Source organism: Saccostrea cucullata, unplaced genomic scaffold, assembly GCF_032062105.1.
Source record: "Saccostrea cucullata isolate Sc308-1 unplaced genomic scaffold, CSIRO_AGI_Scuc_v1 ctg158, whole genome shotgun sequence".
NCBI classification, from domain to species: Eukaryota; Metazoa; Mollusca; class Bivalvia; order Ostreida; family Ostreidae; genus Saccostrea; species Saccostrea cuccullata.
The window spans coordinates 100,001-115,980 of NW_026926745.1; the positions used below are offsets into that span (position 1 = coordinate 100,001).

The following is a 15,980-nucleotide window of genomic DNA, read 5'->3' on the forward strand; positions in this document are numbered from 1 at the left end:
TTTCAGTTCTGATCTGATATGTGCTTTTTCCTAGCCAATTGCTCAGGTGAGCGATGTGGCCCCTGGGCCTCTTGTTTAACAAATGTTTCTCAACCAATCGGATTCAACTAATTTACATGAAAGTATAATATCATCATTTGTTTCACAAACACATCTTGTTTATACTTAATATTGTTTATTTCTATTATAGGGCTATTGTGACCATGCACTGCATCTGAATCCTTCCATTATCAACACTGCAATATTAAATGAATAATGGACCCATAATTATGCGTGTGTTATATTCTTCACATAAGACCACTACTAAATTTGGCGCTCTAGTTGGTTGCTGATGATGAATGGTGCCTACACAGGATAAAGCAGTTAGCTGATGAATAATGGTCAACCTCTACCTTCCTCCTTGTGAGAACTATAATATGTTTTAACTGTCAACATTGAGAGTTTTGTGCTGGCTGAGTTTAGCCTGAAGTACAATAGTGATCAACACTGTGAACTGTGATTTTGTATTGTGACTTCTGAGTGCATTGACTCTGTGGTGATTCAATCGGAATTATTCCACCAGCATTTGGTAAGAAAGTCTACCAATTACAGCACTTGTTTACCTAACCAGTATATAGTTAAAAACTTTATACCCCCGCAGGGCCTGCTTGAAAAGTGGGAGGGTACATACAGCTATAGTGATTCGGATGTCTGTTTGTACGTTTGTCTGTCTGTTTTGTATTATTATCTACTCTATATAGACATACATGTATATTGAAAACAAAACATTTGTGCCCTGTCCTTATAGTATTGGTAATTGATATATAGTTTTAAATTTCAGATTCTTATACTAACACCTTTTCACTGCACTGCATGATACATATGTATATTATTTGACAACTGCTGATTGGACTGAACAGATGTTGACAGAGCCGTGGTAGCTGTGGGAGAATGTACATAATAGGTACAGGTAATGTCCCCCACCCCACCCCTTGCCCTTCTTAGTCACATGTACAGTGTACATGTATGTGATAGGTATTAATATATATATGTCTGTATGTTGATCAAGTGAAACATAGTAGGTGTGTGACAACAGTAAGGATAGCCATAGATTACATGTCTGTCTGTTGTATTTTTTATTTCCAGTGAATATCAAAGTACATGTATGCTGAAATTTGTGGCACCGAGTAGAGAATATCTCCCTTATACATGTACCTGCTCACTAATGTAGAGAGTAGATAATTGAATTGATAATTGACTGCCACTATATTATTATTTCATCTGCTCATTTATTTAATTTTCTTTTCACTCACTGTATTTATAATTTTATTGTGTATATTATATTAATTTTGTTGTCATTGCCATTTGAACATTTCTCTCAACTGTGTATACAAAACATAGACCAATTGAAGTGAACTAGAGTTATTGCCCTTTATTCAGAGTAATCAGTGAATAAGGAGGAATGCGGCACCATTTTTTTATTTTATAAATCTCTGAGTCATGATCCTTTTTAAACAATTGTTTCAACATTGAAAGACCAATATTAGCTCTTAATTATTTTATATGAATTTTTTGGTATTTTTTCAAAGAAAATGAAAAAAATATTTATATCCAAATCAGATGCTTTTGATTTAAAAGTTTGCTGTAAATGAATGCATCATATGAATATCTAATGAAATATGTAAAGAAAGGCTAGATCATCGTCGGAAACCCACGGGTGATCTCGTCTATACTTATCACAGATGAGATCACCCGTGGGTTTCCGACGATGAGGCTAGATAGACTTTTTAATTTTTTTTAATAAGTTAAAAATTATTTATGAAATTAAAACACATTATTTGTGAATATTTTTTAAACCTAATTGGTTAAAAACACCACAGAACTTGTCACAACTGAGGCAAACCATCGTCGCAAGCCATGGGTTTTGTGTCCATTTTATCGTCGCAAGCCATGGGTTTTGTGTCCATTCTATTTCCACAGACAATGTGGCTTGCGACGATGGAGGCGAACATGATTTTCAATCATATTTTAAAAAGAAATGGAAATAAAAATGTGAAATTTTAGAAAAATTAATTTTTTTGAGATTTGGACCTAATCCGATCAAAATTAAACTGATCCCGATCAAAATTAACACTAGATGAATTAAATGCTAATATATTGCCTCCTTCATGTACAGTGCCCACTGTCCAATCCGACAACTGTGCAATCCGGCACACTGGCACTTCCGACGCAAATCTTTATTCCCAAAGAAATCTTTATATAACTTATATAGAAAAATACTTTACAATCCGACCACTGTACATTCCGAATTCCGACACCTCTTTGTAAACACAGCCTATTAATTGCATTGCAGTTTCACCTGTGTTATCCGACATAATTACACGGCTGGTTAAACCCCAGGTAGGTATATCATAATTAGCCGCTGGCCAATTACGGGTCCCAGCTGTGATTTGAAAGTCCCGTTTGGTCAATTGGTCAGCTGAGAATGTAGTCAGTGATTCATGTTGAAGTTTGCAGGTGTTTTGTTTATGTACACAATAATTGATTAAAACTCAAATTAAAAAAAGACAAATCCATTTTCTTTGTTGGTATTATTCTTACACGAAAATGGCGTCAACGCCTCAGAAAAGAAAACTGGTATGTGAAATGTCGCCTTCTCCTAAAAGGAAAAGAATTGATTTGGGATTGGAAAAAAAAAATTGATTTAATAAAAAAATCAGAGTCGTTTCCAAAACCAACACAAGAACAGCTTGGGAAAGAATTCGGAGTTGGACGTACCACGGTATCGGACATTTTGAAACGTAAGACTTTTTTAATGGAACAATATGAAGGAAACATTTCATCTAAGAGAAAACGATTTACATCTGGGTCAAATGTTTTTTGAATTAAATGAATTGGTGTTCAAATGGTTTGGACAAGCTAGGGCAAAAAATATACCGCTAAGTGGCCCGTTAATCCAGGCAAAGGCTATTGAATTCGCCGCCGAGCTTGGGCTGGATGAATTCAAAGCATCTAACGGTTGGCTCGAGAGTTGGAAAAATAAATACTCTATAGGTTCTTTTAAAATCTGTGGTGAAAGTGCAAGTGTCAATATTGAGTGTGTTGAGTGTATTTACAATTAAGAAATCCATTTGATTGTCAAGGACAATTATCTCTTAATTAACCCTTATTACACCTAATCAAACTAGTATTCTTGATAAAATGTTATTTATTTCCAATAATTGTACAATTCTGGTTGGGATCAGTTTAATTTGATCGGAATTGGCCAAAATTAAAAAAAATTAATTTTTCTAAAATTTGGCAATTTCATTTTAATTTCTTTGATAAATATGATAACTAACATGTTATCCTAAGCTGTGACTCCAGGTTTTGTGAAGATTTTAACCACAACTTTAAAAAATATTCACAAATAATGTGTTTTATTTTCATAAATATTTTTAGCTCATCTGAGCCGAAGACTCAAGTGAGCTTTTCTAATAACATTTAGTCCCTCGTATGTCTGTTCATCTGTAAACTTCTCACATTTTCGACTTCTTCTCAAGAACCACTGGGTCAATTTTAACCAAACTTGATACAAAGCATCCTTTGGAAAAGGGGAGTTTAAATTGTAAAAATGAAGGGTCAGTTCTCCTCCCAAGACGAGATAATTAAGAAAAGACAAAAATAGGATGGGGTCTTGAAAAAATCTTCTTCTCAAGAACCACTGGGCCAGAAAAGCTGAAACTTATGTTGAAGCATCCTAGGATAGTCTAGATTCTAAATTGTTCACATGCATGACCCCCGGGGGTTGGGCGGGGCCACAATAGGGAATCAAAGTTTAACATAGAAATATAAAGAAAAAACTTTAAAAATCTTCTTCTCAAGAATCACTAGGCCAGAAAAGCTGAAACTTATGTGGAAGCATCCTAGGATAGTCTAGATTCTAAATTGTTCACATCATCAGAGTTTTACGTAGAAATAAATTGAATTTTTTTTTTCAAAATCTTCTTCTCAAGAACCACTGGGCCAGGAAAGCTGAAACTTATGTGGAAGCATCCTTTGGTACTCTAGATTCTAAATTGTTCCAATCATGACCCCCAGGGGTAGGGTGAGACCACAATAGGGAATCAAAATTTTACATATAAAGATTAAGAAAATTCTCTAAAAATCTTCTCCTCAAGAACCACTGGGCCAGAAAAACTGAAACTTAAGTGGAAGCATCCTGGGGTAGTGTAGATTCTAAATTGTTCAAATCATGACCCCTAGGGGTAGGGCGGGGCCACAATAGGGAAGCCAAGTTTTACATAGAAATATTAAGGAAAATTGTTAAATTCTTCTTCTCAAGAAGGACTGGGACAGAAAAACTAAAACTTATGTGAAAGCATCCTGGGGTAGTGTAGATTCTAAATTGTTGAATTCATGACCCCTGGGGGTTGGACAGAACCATGATTTGGAATCAAATTTATTTAATTTATTACAAGGGGGAAATCTGGTAAAGAACAACATGGTCAAAGCTACTCTGGTGAGCAATGTGGCCCATGGGCCTCTTGTTTAATTAAAAAAAAATTATATATCTATACAGCTTAAAGATATTCATTTGATGCATTCATTTACAGCAAAATTTTAAGTTTAAAGCATCTAATTATAGATATAAATATTTTTTTTTCATTTTCAAGTTTCAAGTCTGTTCAAATCATACATGTATATATGATATTTGTGATGTTAATCAAAGTGATACATTTTGGGATGTGAAAAGTGAAATTCTGAAATCAGTGAAATATCTTGAGTTCAATTCAAGTGATACATCGATGTGAGTGAACTATTGAAGTGATTTACTTCATTGAAAACTCAAATTCTGGAAAAGTCCATAATGGCCGGGAGATCATATTTCAGAAGAAGCCAAGGACATCATCAATTAATTCTTCTAAAGCCTTGACGTTGAAACCAAAGGCAGATACACCTCAAGATCTTCAAACATGACCACAAAGATTTGCTAGTACATGTACTGGACCATTACCTAAAATACCAACAGTGAAAACTGAATCTGAACTTCAAACTGATGTTATAAATCACTACATAGGATAACCAAAAATTTCAACATTCTCCAGATCATCAAAATACGTAATATCGCGAGTACCTCACATTTATCTAACTTACTACCGATCTTTTGCAGGGGAGTCGAGAAAGCTCTAAATCTCACAAGATTTCTGGGGCACGTGACATTGCTTGAGTCCAATACAGCTGTTTCATACTTGGATTATTTTACTTGAAAAAGACATAAATTGTAATCTAACAACCAAGCTCTATGAATGAACGTGATGAATTTAACTTTTCTATCGTCAAGTTCCCTTACTTATGCAGCAATATACCTTCATCACTCGCATACAGAGTTTATATATCTCAGTTGATTTTATTGATATTTTGTTGCTTTTTTGACATCTTATTGTTATCGTCAATTGTTTTTACACTGAAATGATGATGGATTTTCTGTTATTTCTTGATCATGAAATGGAGCACATGGCATTGTGACTGGTCAGCAGGGGATGCTCACTCCTCCATGGCACCTGATCCCACCTCTGATGTTTTAGAGGTCCATGTTTGCTCTGCTCCTATTTTTGTGCCCGTTATGCTAAAATTATCCCATGTTTCCTACTATGATCATTGATGTCCCTGGAATACTATACTAACTAGACAGTGATTGATCCTTATATTTCCATTTCATTGTGAAATAAATTTATAGATTTAAACTTTAAAAATGTAGACATAGATTTAAATTACAAGAGGATTCCCATCCCAATTTTAATAGTCCTCGCCCACTGACGTCAAACACAAAGGCAGCCGCACAATATTTTCATGAATATTTGGCCTCATTAGCGTCAGACACAGAGACAGATGCGCATGAGATATCCTTGGGTGAAGTGAGATCAGAACTATGAGCTATTGTAGAGGATCATGATCATCAAAAATAAGCATATTAAGTTAAAGGAATCAAGGTTTCAAATATGATGAGTGCAATACATGGAGACAAGCACACATCTGAAATGGATGAAGTGAAACTTATGGGAGAATTACAGATTAATGTCAATGGTGTGGAAACAGTAGGATTCCATCTGGATTGGCCAATGCCCAGCAACATGTCAAAGAATAATGAGGATTGTTTAGAGAATTTACATCTCAACATAAGGTATTCCAGTACCTCAGGGAAAAGAAGTTAAAATTTTCACATAAGAAGTGTGTTGTTTTCAAAGACAGTGAAATAGATAGAATGTGGTTTTGAAAGACGGGGTAGAACAAGATCTAGATAAGATGGATAAAGTCCTGAACTGGCTCACACCAACTAAGACAGATGAAGTTCATAGCTATTATCACTGCTTCACCAAAGATTTCTCAAAGATAACAAAGCCATTTAACGAACTTGCATACAAGTAAGCATATAAATGTTATTCAAACATGAATGTAATATTAAAATGCATGAGCATATAATGCTCTGAGCAAATTGCAAACTGGGAAACTGGGAATTTTGTGATGTTTTAAGTTTATTCCCCTTTTCATTCTAAAATACATAATCATAATTTTTTTTGCAAATATAATACAATTTTGAAAAAAGTTAAAAAAAATCAAAGTAAAACAGAAAGAATAAAATATTTCATAATAATTTTTGGATAGTGTTTTTTTATTAATCTTATTTTAGATAAGAGGGAGTGTGGAAAAAAGTGAGAGAGGGAGTGGGGAGTGAGAGGAGTAGGGAGAGAGGAAAAGTGGGGGAGAGAGGAAGTGGGGAGAGAGAGGAAGTGGGGGAGAGTGGGGGAGAGAGAGAGAGAGGGGAGTGATAGTGGGAGAGAGGAAGTGGGGGAGAGTGGAAGTGGAGGAAGTGGGGGGAAAGAGGAAATGGGGAGAGAGAGTGGGAGAGTGGAAGTAGGGAGAGAGAGGAACTGGGGGAGAGAAAGGAAGTGGGGAGGGAGTGGGGGAGAGGAAGTGGGGGAGTGGAGAGAGAGAGGAAATGGGGAGAAAAGGAGTGGGAAGAGAGGGAATGGGGAGAGAGAGCAAGTGGGGAGAGAGAGGGAATAGAGAGAGAGAGGGAGTAGGGAGAGAGAGTGGGGAGAGAGGAAGTGGAGAGAGAGAGGGAATGGGGAAAGAGAGGGGAAGTGAGGAGAGAGAGATTGGGAGAGAGAGGGAATGGGGAGAGAGAGCAAGTGGGGAGAGAGAAGAAGTGAGGGAGAGAGAGAGTGGAAGAGAGGAAGTGGGGAGAGAAGGAGTGGGGGAGAGAGAGTGGGGGAGAGGAAGTGGGGGAGAAAGGAAATAGGGAGAGAGAGGAAGTGGGGAGAGAGAAGAAGTGGAGAGAGAGAGAGAGAGAGAGGGAGAGATAGTGGGAGAGAGGAAGTAGGGAGAGAGAGAAAGCAGAGGAAGTGGGGAGAGAGAAAGGAGAGGAGGAGTGGGGAGAGAGAGAGGAAGTGGGGAGAGAGAGTGGGGAGAGAGGAAGTAGGGAGAGAGAGAAAGTGGGGGAAGAGAGGAAGTGGGGGAGAGGTAGTGGGGGGAGAGAGGGACTGGGGGAGAGGAAGTGGGGGAGAGAGAGTAGGAGAGAGGAAGTGGGGAGAGAGAGTGGGAGAGAAGGAGTGGGGGGAGAGAGTAAGAGAGAGGAACTGGGGAGTGAGAGTGGGAGAGAGGGAATGGGGAGAGAGAGAGTGAGTGGGGAGAGAGAGGGAATAGGGAGAAAAGGAGTGGGGAGAGAGAGCAAGTGGGGAGAGAAAAAGTGAGGGAATGGGGAGAGAGAGCCAGTGGGGAGAGAGAGGGAATGGGGAGAGGGGGAGTGGAGAGAGAGAAAGTGGGGAGAGAGAGTGAGTGGAGAGAGAGAGGGAGAGGAGAGAGAGGAAGTGGGGAGAGAGAGAGGGAATTGGGAAAGAGAGGGGAAGTGAGGAGAGAGGAAGTGGGGAGAGAGAGTGGGAGAGAGGAAGTGGGAAGAGAGAGGAAGTGGGGAGAGAAGGAATGGGGAGAGAGAGAGCGAGTGGGGAGAGAGGAAGTGGGGAGAGAAGGAGTGGGGGAGAGAGGGAATGGGGAGAGAGAGCAAGTGGGGAGAGAGAGGGAATAGAGAGAGAGAGAGGGAGTAGGGAGAGAGAGAGGGTAGAGAGGAAGTGGAGAGAGAGAGGGAATGGGGAAGAGAGAGGGGAAGTGAGGAGAGAGAGATTGGGAGAGAGAGGGAATGGGGAGAGAGAGCAAGTGGGGAGAGAGAAGAAGTGAGGGAGAGAGAGAGTGGAAGAGAGGAAGTGGGGAGAGAAGGAGTGGGGGAGAGAGAGTGGGGGAGAGGAAGTGGGGGAGAAAGGAAATAGGGAGAGAGAGGAAGTGGGGGAGAGAGAAGAAGTGGGAGAGAGAGAGAGAGAGGGGAGAGATAGTGGGAGAGAGGAAGTAGGGAGAGAGAGAAAGCAGAGGAAGTGGGGAGAGAGAGAAAGCGGAGGAAACGGGGAGAGAGAGGAAGTGGGGAGAGAGAGTGGGAGAGAGGAAGTAGGGAGAGAGAGAAAGTGGGGGAAGAGAGGAAGTGGGGGAGAGGTAGTGGGGGGAGAGAGGGAATGGGGGAGAGGAAGTGGGGGAGAGAGAGTAGGAGAGAGGAAGTGGGGAGAGAGAGTGGGAGAGAAGGAGTGGGGGAGAGAGTAAGAGAGAGGAACTGGGGAGAGAGAGTGGGAGAGAGGGAATGGGGAGAGAGAGAGTGAGTGGGGAGAGAGAGGGAATAGGGAGAAAAGGAGTGGGGAGAGAGAGCAAGTGGGGAGAGAAAAAGTGAGGGAATGGGGAGAGAGAGCCAGTGGGGAGAGAGAGGGAATGGGGAGAGGGGGAGTGGAGAGAGAGAAAGTGGGGAGAGAGAGTGAGTGGAGAGAGAGGAAGTGGGGAGAGAGAGAGGGAATTGGGAAAGAGAGGGGAAGTGAGGAGAGAGGAAGTGGGGAGAGAGAGTGGGAGAGAGGAAGTGGGAAGAGAGAGGAAGTGGGGAGAGAAGGAATGGGGAGAGAGAGAGCAAGTGGGGAGAGAGGAAGTGGGGAGAGAAGGAGTGGGGGAGAGAGGGAATGGGGAGAGAGAGCAAGTGGGGAGAGAGAGGGAATAGAGAGAGAGAGAGGGAGTAGGGAGAGAGAGTGGGGAGAGAGGAAGTGGAGAGAGAGAGGGAATGGGGAAAGAGAGGGGAAGTGAGGAGAGAGAGATTGGGAGAGAGAGGGAATGGGGAGAGAGAGCAAGTGGGGAGAGAGAAGAAGTGAGGGAGAGAGAGAGTGGAAGAGAGGAAGTGGGGAGAGAAGGAGTGGGGGAGAGAGGGAATGGGGAGAGAGAGTGGGGGAGAGGGAATGGGGAGAAAGGGAATGGGGAGAGAGAGATGGAATGGGGAGAGAGAGGAAGTTGGAGAGAAAGGGAATGGGAAGAGAGGGAGTGGGGAGAGAGTGAATGGGGGAGAAAGGGAATGGGGAGAGAGAGAGGGAATGGGGAGAGAGAGGAAGTTGGAGAGAAAGGGAATGGGGAGAGAGAGGGAATGGGGAAAGAGGGAGTAGGGAGAGGAGTGGGGAGAGATGGAATGGGGAGAGGGAGGGAGTGGGGAGAGAGAGGGAATGGGGAGAGAGAGTAGGTGGGAAGAGAGAGGGAATGGAGAGAGAGAGGAAATGGGAGAGAGAGGGAATGGGGAGAGAGGCATGGAGAGAAAGGAAGTTGGGAGAGAGAGGAGAAGTTGGGAGAAGTGAGGAGAGAGAAAGTGGGGAGAGAGAGGGATTGGGAGAGAGAGGGAATGGGGAGAGAGGAGTGGAGAGAAAGGAAGTTGGGAGAGAAAGGAAGTTGAGAGAGAGAGGAAGTGGGGACAGAGAGAGGGAATGGAGAAAGAGAAGAAGTGAGGAGAGAGGAAGTGGGGAGAGAGAAGGAATGGGGGGAGAGAGGGAGTGGGGAGAGAGGGGATATGAGGAGAGAGGAAGTGGGGAGAGAGGGAATGGGGAGTAAGAGTGAGAGAGTGATAGGATGGGAATGGGGATAGAGAGAGGGTGTGGGGAGAGAGAGTGGGAGAGAGATGAAGCAGAGAGAGAGGGAGTGGGAGGAGAGGGAATGGGGAGAGAGAGAGGGAGTGGGAGGAGAGGGAATGGAGAGAGAGAGAGGGAGTGGAAAGAGAGGAAGTAGGGAGAGGGAATGGGGAGAGAGAGGGAGTGGGAAGAGAGGGAAAGAGTGATAGGGTGGGAATGGGGAGAGAGAGAGGGAATGGGAAAAGAGGAGGAGTGGGGAGATAGAGGGGATGGGGAGAGAGAGTGGGAAGAGAGGGAGCTAGAGGGAGTGGGGGAAAGAGAAGAAATGGGGAGAGGGAGGGAGTTGGGAGAGTGGGAGTGGGGGAGAAGGAATGGGGAGAGAGGGGGAGTGGGGAAGAGAGGGAGTGGGGGAGAGGGAAGTTATAGGGAGTGGGCAGAGAGTGATAGAGTGGGAATGAGGTGAGAGAGAGGAAGTGGGGAAAGAGGAAGTGGGGAGAGAGGGAGTAGGGAGAGAGTGGGGAGAGAGGGTGAGTGGGGAGAGAGGGGGTAGAGTGATAGGGTGTGGGGAAAGTGGGAGTGGGGAGAGAGTGGGAGTGAAGGGGAGAGAGAGAGGAAGTGGGGAGAAAGGGGGTGTAGGGAGAGAGTGGGAGTGGGGAGAGAGAGGAAATGGGGAGATAGACAGTGGGGAGAGACAAGGAGTGGGGAGAAAGGGGGAGTGGGGAGAGGTGATAAGGAGTACATAGAGAGGGAAAGAGAGTGATAGGGTGTGGGGAAAGTGTGAATGGGGAGAGAGACAGGGAGTGGGGGGAGGAAGAGTGAAGAGAGATGGAGTGGGAGAGAGAGGGAGTCGGGAGAGAGAGGGAGTGGGAAGAGAGGAAGTGGAGAGGAGAGGGAAAAGTGTAAATGGGGAGAGAGAGGGTGGGGAGAGAGGGAGGTAGTGGGTAGAATGGGAGTGGGGAGAGAGAGGGAGTGGGGGAGAGGGAGAAAGAGAGGGAGTGGGGAGAGAGGAAGTGGGAGAGGGAGTGGGAATGGGTAGGAAATGGGGAGAGAGGGAGTGGGGAGAGAAGAAGTGTGGAGAGAGAGGGAGTGAGGAGAGAGGAAGTGGGAGTGGGAAGAGTGGGAATGGGGAGAGAGAGAGAGAGAGTAATAGATCTGTGTTTATTCTGCTCAAAGTGTAGTTTCAATAGACCTTTAGCTGGGTTTATATGTATTTACTTGCCTTTACCTGTCTCCATTTTTAATTAGAAATTTGTAACTTCTCCTCATGAAAGCAAAGTGAGAAGTGGTGTAAAATTGTAAATCAGATGCAGATGTTTTAAAACTCTATAAAGGAACGTTTCTATCATCAACTTCCCTTATTGAGGGGACCTGAGCTGAAGGCTCAAGTGAGCTTTTCTGCATGATCAAAATTTGTCAGTTGTCTGTCGTTGTCGTCGTTAACTTTTCACATTTTCATCTTCTTCTCAAGAACCACTGGACCAATTTGAACAAAACTTGCCACAAAGTATCCTTTGGTGAAGGGTATTCAAGTTTGTTCAAATGAAGGGCCATCCCCTCTTCAAAGCGGAGATAATTATGAATAAGTAAAAAATTAATGTTGTCTTTTAAAAATCTTCTTCTCCAGAACCACTGGGCCAGGACAGATAAACTCATGTGAAGTCATCCTCGGGTAGTGTAGATTCAAGTTTGTTCAAATCATGGCCCCCGGGGGTAGGGTGGGGCCACAATGGGGTATCCAAGTTCAACATAGGAATACATAGGAAAAATCTTTAAAAATCTTCTTCTCCAGAACCACTGGGCCAGAAAAGATGAAATTTATTTTGAATCATCCTCAGGTAGCGAAGATTCAAGTTTATTCAAATCATGTCCCCTGGGGTAGGTCGGGGCAACAATGGGGTATCAAAGCTCAACATACGAATACATAGGAAAAATCTTTAAAACTCTTCTTCTCCAGAACCTCACCGTTCATGGTAGCTACGTCGGTAGAGCGCTCGCTTCGTGATCAGGAGGTCTTGAGTTTGTATCTCGGCCGCGACTGACCTAGTCGTTAAAATGGGTAGCAACTGTTCCTTCGCCATGCGCTCGGCACTTTGAAGTGAGAGTTGCGGGTCCTTCGGATGAGACCTTAAAAACCGAGGCCCTGTGTCAGTGGCAGGCGTTGGCACGATAAAGATCCCTCACTGCTCAATGGCCCTGAGTGCCGAGTAAAGGTCAAAATTTGAAGCCCTTCACCGGCATACGGTGACGTCTCCATATGAGTGAAAAATTCTCGAGAGGGACGTTAAACAATATACAATCAATCAATCAATCTCAGAACCTCTAGGCCAGGAAAGATGAAACTCATGTGGAAGCATCCTCAGGTAGGCGAGTGAAGATTCAAGTTTGTTCAAATCATGACCCTCGGGAGTAGGGTGGGGCCACAATGGGTATCAAAGTTTAACATAGGAAAACATAGGGAAAAACTTTAAAAATCTTCTCTAGAACCACTGGGTCAGGAAAGATAAAACTCATGTGGAATCATCCTCAGGTAGTGTAGATTCAATTTTCTTCAAATCATGACCCTGGGGGTAGGGTTGGGCTACAATGGGTGATCAAAGTTCAACATAGGAATACATAGGAAAAATCTTTCTTCTCAAGATTCACTGAGCCATGAAAGATGAAACTCTTCACTGAGCCATGAAAGATGAAACCCATGCAGAAGCATCTTCTGAAAGGGAAGATTCATTTTTGTTCAAATCATGACCTCTAGGGCAAGGGTGTGGCCACAAAATTCAGGTGAACAGAGGAGCCATAAAGAGGACAAATGAATACAAAGGCTATATCAATAAAAATTTTCATCTTATAAACAACAAAACCATGATGTGTCACAAAAGCATTCTAAGGAAGTGTAGATTTAATTTGTTTAAATACCCCCTCCCCTCCCCAGAACCCATTTTTAGGTCACCTGAGTAACTCAGGTGACCTATTGCTATCCGTTTTCGTCCGTCGTCGTCCGTCGTCCGTCGTCCGTCGTGTGTCGTGTGTCGTGTGTTAACATTTCAACATTTTCAGCTTCTTCTCTGAAACCACTGAACCAATTTCAACCAAATTTGGTATACAGCATCCATAGGTGAAGGGGAACAAAAATTGTGAATTTCATGGTCCCCACCCCCCTGGGGCCTGAGGGGTGGGGCCAAAACCACTAAAATTAGTGCAATCTTTAAAAATCTTCTTCTTTACTCCTGGACATCAAGCAGGCAAACTGTTGACATGAATGTAATGAACATTGAGTCCTCTACCAAAATTGTGAAATTCATGGCCCCAGGGTCAGGGGTTCTAGTGCTAGGGCGGGGCTATATAGATTATATAGTGAAAATGCATTATTTCTTTGAAAATCTTCTTCTCTGCTCCTGGGTATTAAATAAACTAACTAAGTACATAGTTATGATGAGCAAGAGTGCCTCTTCCAGATTTGTGAATTTTATGGCCCCAGGGTCAGGGGTTCTGGTGTTAGGGCGGGGCTCTATGAATTATATAGTGAAAATGCATTTATTCTTTGAAAATCTTGTTCTCTGCTCCTGGGTATTAAATAAACTAACTAACTACATAGTTATGATGAGCAAGAGTGCCTCTTCCAGATTTGTGAATTCTATGGCCCCAGGGTCAGGGGTTCTGGTGTTAGGGCGGGGCTCTATGAATTATATAGTGAAAATGCATTTATTCTTTGAAAATCTTCTTCTCTGCTCCTGGATATTAAATAAACTAACTAAGAACATATTCATGATGAGCAAGAGTGCCTCTTCCAGATTTGTGAATTTTATGGCCCCAGGGTCAGGGGTTCTGGTGTTAGGGCGGGGCTCTATGAATTATATAGTGAAAATGCATTTATTCTTTGAAAATCTTCTTCTCTGCTTCTGGGTATTAAATAAACTAACTAAGTACATAGTTATGATGAGCAAGAGTGCCTCTTCCAGATTTGTGAATTTTATGGCCCCAGGGTCAGGGGTTCTGGTGTTAGGGCGGGGCTCTATGAATTATATAGTGAAAATGCATTATTTCTTTGAAAATCTTCTTCTCTGCTTCTGGGTATTAAATAAACTAACTAATAACATAGTTATGATGAGCAAGAGTGCCTTTTCCAAAATTGTGAATTTTATGGCCCCAGGGTCAGGGGTTCTGGTGTTAGGGCAGGGCTCTATTGATTACAAAGTGAAAATGCAATTCTTTGAAAATCTTCTCCTCTGCTTCTGAGTATTAAATAAACTAACTAAGCACATAGTTATGATGAGCAAGATTGCCTTTTCCAGATTTGTGAATTTATGGCCCCAGGGTTAAGGGTTCTGATGTTGGGGGGGGGGCTCTATTGATCATATAGTGAAAATGCATTTATTCTTTGAAAATCTTCTTCTCTGCTTTTGGGTATTAAATAAACTAACTAAGCACATAGTTATGATGAGCAAGAGTGCCTCCTATAAAATTGTGAATTTTATGCCCCCTAGGTCAGAGGAGGGGGGGGGGCTACATAGTCTGAAAATAAATTAATGCTTTTAAATCTGCTCTTTGGTATTAATCAACCATTTTGTTTTAAAATTTGCAAAATTTTGAAATATGTGGCCCCTGGGTCAGTGGTTCCTTTAGGGTGAGGTGCACAACTGGGTATAAAGTGGAAGTGGATTTTCTCTTTGTTACTCTGATCTACCTCTGGGTATTAAGTAAATAGAGTAAGCATGTTAAATTAATAATTATGATAAGCAATGGTGCCTCTTTCAAAATTGTGAATTGTGAATTTCATGGCCTCTGGTTTAATCCAAATTCAAGTGTTTGAAAGTTGTTACAAATACTCAGGTGACCTATAAGGCCCGTGGGCCTCTTGTTATAATATATTTAAACTTTTCAATACTGAACTAATTTTTGCTTTTACCTAGTCAGTTGCTCAGGTGAGCGATGTGGCCCCTGGGCCTCTTGTTGTATTTGAGAAAATGAATGGAAACTGCAAATAATTGAAATTTTTCTAGTCGAAGGGGTATAACTCTGTCAAAAATGGTGTGATTGTACCCAACTTGGCCTAGATATTTATCTGATAAATCTATATACTAAATTCCATTTCAGTAAGTGCAACCACTGCAAGAAAATGAACAGAAACTGCAAATAATTGGAATTTTTCTAAGTCCAAGGGGCATAAAATCTGCACTATTCAATTTTACTTTAATTCTCAAAAATGACTCCTAATTTCTGCAATTATGAATCCACTTCTCAAGGTTTTACTTGAAATAAAGATAGGTGATGTTGTATGTGTGACCATATTTTCTTGAAACTTAGATTTTCAGCATGGCCTTTTTAAAGTGAAATAGATAGCCACCATCATCAGAAAGTAACAAACATAAATATGTGAACATGAAAGTATACATACTTAACGGTAATTGAAATCTTTGGTTTTTACCATACTGATGTATTTTAATCTAGATCCAATCTCCTGGTAACCAAACATTGCAATGAAGTGTATCACAAAGCAGAACATTCGAGTAAGAGCAAATACATGTAGCATCCATGCAATAATTTATGATTTTCATTCATTTAGCTTACCTTGCCTTTTCGTAAATCTGTAATACAAGCCTACAATAACTGCTGCATTTTACATTCATTCTGTATTATAACTGATTACTGTAAACCAACTTTCATTTGCAACAACTTTATTTCACGATTTACTGGAGTAAAACTAGTTCGCTACCATTAAAAAACACAGAGACTTTAAAAACTTGTTCGCGGCAAGAAATATTATGAGGCTCTCGTGAACTTCGCGAAAATTTCTAGCATGTGAATAAAAGTTGGTTTGCAGTATTCAGATCCATATTATGATGACAAAATGCAAATAATTGAAATTTTTCTAGTCGAAGGGGTATAAGTCTGTCAAAAATGGTTGATTGTACCCAACGTGACCTAGATATTTATCTGATAAATCTATATACTAAATTCCATTTCAGTAAGTGCAACCACTGCAAAGAAAATGAACAGAAACTGCAAATAATTGGAATTTTTCTAAGTCCAAGGGGCATAACTCTGTCAAAAATGGTA

At 41.8% G+C, this 15,980-nt stretch overlaps 1 protein-coding gene across 1 annotated transcript; it reads right to left on the minus strand.

Moving 5' to 3' along the window:
- Positions 1–8,249: 8,249 nt before the first annotated feature.
- Positions 8,250–10,166, minus strand: LOC134272553 (uncharacterized; the record flags this gene model as incomplete). Its single annotated transcript, XM_062754773.1, has 2 exons — positions 8,250–8,306; positions 9,987–10,166. Coding segments are annotated over 2 exons (237 nt in total), but the record flags the coding sequence as incomplete, so codon positions are not given.
- Positions 10,167–15,980: the final 5,814 nt, after the last annotated feature.